Genomic DNA, 6,000 nt, shown 5'->3' on the forward strand with positions numbered 1-6,000 from the left:
TCCCCTCTGTCCCTTACTGTTCCCTCCCTTTCTCAGTCTCTCATCACTTACCATTGTCCCAGACTAAATTTCCTTCTGAATCCTTCAGTTTTATCCTCAATCCCATGCTGTCTCATACAATCTAATGTGATGGGAGCAGAACACCTACTACCCCCAATTACAAGTTTTCTCTCTCCATGTTTTAAAAGCGGTATTGAAATTTATATTCACTCAGTACCTCAAGTCTAGAAACCATTGTCCTCGCTCTCCACCAGCCCCTACAGGCCCCAATCCTGTAGCTCTAAACCTTCAGCAGTTAAGACGATGGCTCAATTTTCTTTATATCCGAGAGCACTGTGGCATGCCAATCTTATTTTCCATATTTTGCTTTATTGCCACATAAGTGGTGCCAAGGTTCTTAAACTGCTGCTCAACACTCTGATTGCCAACAACTGCCTTTGAATCTCAGGGCCATTTCGCAGGAGTGCTAATTTAATTAGAAGGCACCCATTTCCGGTAATTTGCTGGAGAAGTGTTTGGGCTGTTCACTGGCTTGCTTTTCTCTCTCTCACTATCTGCCTCTCCCTCCCTCTCCTTTGCTAAGAGAAGGAACAGATGTTTGCCACTCAGTGGATGAACGTTTAGGGGTTTGTAAATGGCTCCAATCCGCCTTGTTTAGGAGAGAAAGGAGGATTTTATGGCCACAAACGACCCGTTCTGTAAACATTTTACAGCTCTCTGCTCACTCGAGCGGCGATTAAACCCCAGCAACTCGGCAGGAAAGCAAATTTGCCACCATACGGCCATCATTTTATTGTCATATTTCACGGTCGTAACGTTAATGGAAGATGCTCTGTGCTGGTTTTTAACAGCACCGCTGAGCATGCTTAACACTCGAGTGGGCTTGGGCTGGGGAGGGGGGGCTTTGGAGTTGGGGTGGGGAGGGGAGCTGCGCTGACGCAGAAACATGTGGACGGAGCTGCACGGGTAATTGATGTCTTTTGTTGCACGCCTGCTTGGGCTGCTGCTGTTTGTTCCTGTCAGCTGCAGAGTGAGCCTGGCACACCTCGTCTGACAGCTCACAGGGCATGCCACTGACGAGAGAGCAGAACCAGGGAGGTGGGGAGAGAGGCTAGAACCCTCAAACACCCAAACTTCATTTTCTACGTCAGGTTTTAATGCCCTGGACTGTCTGGGAATCTAGTTCTTCCCCATTTCTTAAAAAATGATATTTAAAAAACCTTGCAGAGATTAGAGTGAGCGTAGCAGAAGAGCAGTTTCAATCAAGAGGCAATTAGGATGTTTTCTTTGCCAGACTTGTCGAATTGTTCGAAATTCACTGGGGAAGCAAACCCATTTCGTCCAGAGTCAATGGGGAAGCATTTGTTTCAAATGAGATAAATTGCAGGAAAACACTCCTCAAAACCCAGCTCTTATAGTGTGTTCTCCTCTTTGTGACTTATGATAAAGATTCCCTATCTGGTGTGAACAAACATGTAACTGTCCAGATTCTGTTGTTCTTCAGCAGTGTCTCTTGCCAAAGCATTGACCTGAGCCTGACTGATTCAGATACATACACTGAGGCGACTAGTCCACAATGGAGGAGATAACTGACTACTGGGAGTGTTCAAGCCTGATAGAAATATAGTTTAGCAAGTTATTACTCAAATGAGGGAAAGGAGGATAGCTATGTATTGTTTATGCATAGGTTTACAATTTGAACCTTAAATCTGTATTAAATATTTTAAATATATAGCAATGAACTTAATTTGGCCTCCAGTGCACTGGTCAGTGAGATGCACAGGGTTGGTTTTATTTGTAAATGGTTTAAAAATAACATTACTGCCCTCAATCATAACTAAGATCATTATTTAACAAATATAACCCAATGTTTTTTTAAAATAAAAATGACACACTGTTGTATAACTATATGTTGAAAAGCCATCCAACTACAACACCAAATATATAGCAAACCTGAGCAATAATTTGTTACTACAAGTATAGAGTACATCTAATTTATTCTAAGCTCTTTTACCTTAGCCTAAAATGTATAGGTTACAATCTTCTTTGATATAAGAATGGACCAGTAAAGACAATCCTTTGGTCTTCCTCTTTGTAAAGAAAAAAGAAACTATTAGTAAATAAGCCTGTTCAGAACCAGCAGTAAAGATGCACACTCCAACAGAGTTGTGGGTTTTTCATCTGTAAGTGTATTACAGATGACACACCTAGATCTACTTGGCTATGGAACTAAGATAGAGTTGTTAATTACTTAGGCATTTTAAGTTGAAATAAAAAGGGACAAATAATAAAAACTAAAAGAAACACAAAGAACAAAAGTATTACTCCATTTGCAATTATAAATGAATTAACTAGCCCTACTAGACATTTTAAGAAAAATAAATAGAGTTCACTGTTTTGCCTGTTGTTTTTGACTTCCGATAACACTTTCTCTGAGAACACTAAGTCAGAAAGGCTCTGTGATCTTTCACGTCTGAGTGTTTGAAGGATGACAATGGACACCCTACCTCCATAAAAAGTGCAGTAATTTAAGAAGTAATATGAGATAAGGAATAGCCTTGTTTACTCGGACCTTTGTAATTGGTTTTATCATACAGAACTGTTTATATAGGTATAATGTGTTAAAGCAAACTACAGTATGAAACACAAATAATGTGGATGTTTGAGTGTTTGTGCTGGTCAGTGTGCACTGGCTGCAGAGGAGCAACTAATTCCACACTGATTGTTTACAAATAGGTACTCACATTGCATACATAAATATAAACAAATTAATAATAATAATGATTGCTTATACTTATATAGCGCTTTTCTGGACACTCCACTCAAAGCGCTTTACAGGTAATGGTCCCCTCCACCACCACCAATGTGCAGCATCAAATTAACCTCTAAAAAGGCAAAATCCAGAAGAAACAGACAGTGCTGAATACTTAATACTGTGAAATCCACCTATTATGCAACATCAATTTAAATCAAAAATATTTTTATTTTAATAGTTCCACGTTAAAATTCAAATCTGAAACATCTTAAAAAGAGAGTTGATAACTGAGGCTTCTTGATGTTAAATTCAGTAGTCAACAAGTGGTTTACAGGAATGCACAGTTTTAACACGGCAGATCACAAATTAAGAAGCTACCGTGACAGGGCATATGCTGTACCTTGCACCAAAGTACAAAGTACTTTTTTCAAAAATTATTTCTGTTTCTATTTGCCCTTGTTTTATGTACAATTAATATGTCTTCACTACATTTATGGTTTGAGCAAAGTAGGAATGTAGTGCTAAATTCTTCCAAAATTATTTTTTCCAGTTTGTCAGTTTAGAACGGAGAAGTGACTGGTCAAGAGGATCTCAGAGTCTGATGTTCTTTAAAACTCCTTTAAAGTCATAGTCCCACAACACAACTGCATTTCTAGACCTGCATTTCTAGATTGCCTTGCAATGAACTTAGTGAAGCCCTGTGTGTATTTCATTTGTCTACAGCTGTCACACTGATGTTGTGCTGTTAATAGTCATCATGCAGCATAATATTTTGGCATTGCCCCTCATACGATGCAGGGCTGCAGTGGAGCTGTGTTGCTGACAGGTTGACAGATGAGAGATTAACTGAGCCCTGTGCTGCTGTTAAAGTCCCTCTTCTCCACTCGGACACGGATGTGGTGTGCTCGCTGTTCCCTCTTGGTTTGCGTGTGTGTCTCTCAAGCTGCCTTGACCCCTGTGTACCCATAGTTGCACAACTGCATTCACAGCTCCTCCCTGCCTGAGCTCCAAAAAACCAACCACACAGCAGCTACAAGCATGTCTGGCTTTCAATGTGCAGCAGAGTGCACACCCTGTTGTTTCTGTAGTTTCAATTTCACAAGTATAATCAAACACCTGCAACCGGAAATCTTGGGAAAGAGAGCAAATCTATTTAATTGATGATTTTACAACATTACACAAACATTGAATATAAGATAGAGAAAACCAACAATCACAGTCTAATGTATTAGATTAGAATTGAGGTGCTGGTAATCTTCATAGAAAAATTGAATCTTAAATAGTTATTAGTACTACAGTATTGTAAAGGAACAAGTAATAGGTTTATTCCATGCTGAAAAGAGAAGAAAGAAAACAACGTTTTGGCTGTGAAGCCTTCTTCGGGTGTCCTCTTTTCTTCTCTTTTCAGCATGGAATTAACCTATTATTTCTTCCTTTGCAGCCTACATATGCTGACGCAGCTACCCACCTGAACTACTTCAGCCTACAGTATTCTAGTCTGTTGTGCTGTAGCATTTGAGAAAAAAGCTGATAAGATCCGAAAATTAGTTTCTGTATTGTTTTCAAAGCTCATTTTATCTTAAATAAAATACCTAAAATGCATAAAATGGTATAAATGACCCTGAAGAACTGTCAGATGAGTAATTTACAAAAGAGCAACATGTGGTGTGGCATGAGGCAGGTATCCAGTGTCACAGGGGGCTGGTTTGGTGTGCACCAGATAGCAAGACATCCAAAAATCTCAGTAAAGCCAAGAGCCGGGAGTGGTGCCCTGAACAGGAAGTTACTATAAAACTAAATTTAAAATCGGTTCAAAACCTGATAGAGTGTGGCTTGAAACTCAAGGCCCAATTTCCTAAATCATTATTAGCTGTAATCTGTAAAAGAGTAAAATGTTTGCCCAACATGTTTGGTGGTGTCATGCATGTGGGTAGTGCTGTAATGAAGAGCAGTTGTTTGCTCTGAGAGGAGGCAGAAAAGCCCAGATATGGTATTTTATTAAGGACAGAAAGGTGCTAAATGAATTCTCCTGCATTACATAAATTAGCCAAAAGGTGGTGAATTGGTTGTTCCAGTGCCCATTACATCACTGATAATTATTGTTTGTCAAAGTTTAAATACATGCTACAGTATACGATACTTTCACTTCCTAAACGAGATATTTGTCCTTTAATTGTTCTCCTGCATATTGCTGATGTGCTTGACAAGGATATGTACTCTGCTGTATGCTGTACTCTTGATGTGCTGTACAGTGCTATACTCTTGAACCGAAGTGTGCAGATTTGGGTGTTTGTGTCCAAATATTGTAATTAAAGCCAGATCAGTTTCCTTCTACTGTGTTGGAGGGAAGGGTTAACATTTTAAAGAAGTTAAAGGTTTGTATGCAGCATTGATGAACTGATGAAAAGCTTAACAGGAGAAGACTACATATGTTTAAAATAACTTAAATGATAATGTAAAACGGATGCAGTTTGTGCACGGACATACTTTTTTTGTTTTTCATAGATTTTGTTTGCATTATTACAGTTTTCAGAAACTCATAAGCACGTGAAGTTCTAAGTTAGTTCCCCCAGAATGTTGCTCACCAGTCTCAATTGTGCTCTGTGCTGTTGCAGAAAAAAGGCTCCAGATCAAACCTCGGTTTTAGAAGACCTCCAGCCCTGCCTGAGCCTCCAGCCTGCAGTCGACACCCCAGATCAGGAACGTCTGCCTGCACTCCTTCTCAGGGTCCCCTACTTTAACAAACAGATGAGATTTTTTTACAAAAGTTTTATTTAGGTCAACAAACTGCAATAAGGCAAAGCAGTTGTATAAATTTTAATTTGTGGATGCTGTGAGAGATCAGAGTGAATAATTTGGGAACATGAATAAAGTGTATTTTATTTGCTATTAAACTGGCATTGTATCTGAGATTTATTTACTTCTTATGTGTGCCTGCTGTAGATCTGTGAGAAATGTATTCTTTACAACACAAACACTACACCTGTTCGAACGAGAGTCAACAAGATTGATACCAGACTAATGGCGGTCTTTAATTAAAAGACATAATCCAGCTTTGTTGTGGACTCATAATCACAAGTACATTTGAGGAAAAGGCTCGACAGGGCACTTGAAAGATTAAACTGCCTGAAATCAATTTTGTGCTTTCAGTTGAGCACAAGAATGTAAAAAAGGTTAAGGTCATGATTTGTTTGCAACAAGCATTTTGAAGGAAGCACAATATCACAGTGTTTCTTGAATGATCC

General features: G+C 39.1%; 1 protein-coding gene across 2 annotated transcripts in view; it reads left to right on the forward strand.

Moving 5' to 3' along the window:
* zc3h3 (zinc finger CCCH-type containing 3) overlaps window positions 1-5,649 on the forward strand; it is a 109,384-nt gene extending 103,735 nt beyond the window's left edge. For both annotated transcript variants that reach the window (XM_088643202.1, XM_088643203.1), the window contains one exon: window positions 5,371-5,649. In XM_088643202.1, coding sequence (XP_088499328.1) covers window positions 5,371-5,402 — 32 coding nt within the window. In that variant the 3' untranslated portion in view covers window positions 5,403-5,649. The remainder of the gene's footprint in view (window positions 1-5,370) is intronic.
* The last annotated feature ends 351 nt before the right edge of the window (window positions 5,650-6,000 follow it).

Source organism: Lepisosteus platostomus, chromosome 8 (assembly GCF_059453375.1).
Source record: "Lepisosteus platostomus isolate fLepPlt1 chromosome 8, fLepPlt1.hap1, whole genome shotgun sequence".
Lineage (NCBI taxonomy): Eukaryota > Metazoa > Chordata > Actinopteri > Semionotiformes > Lepisosteidae > Lepisosteus > Lepisosteus platostomus.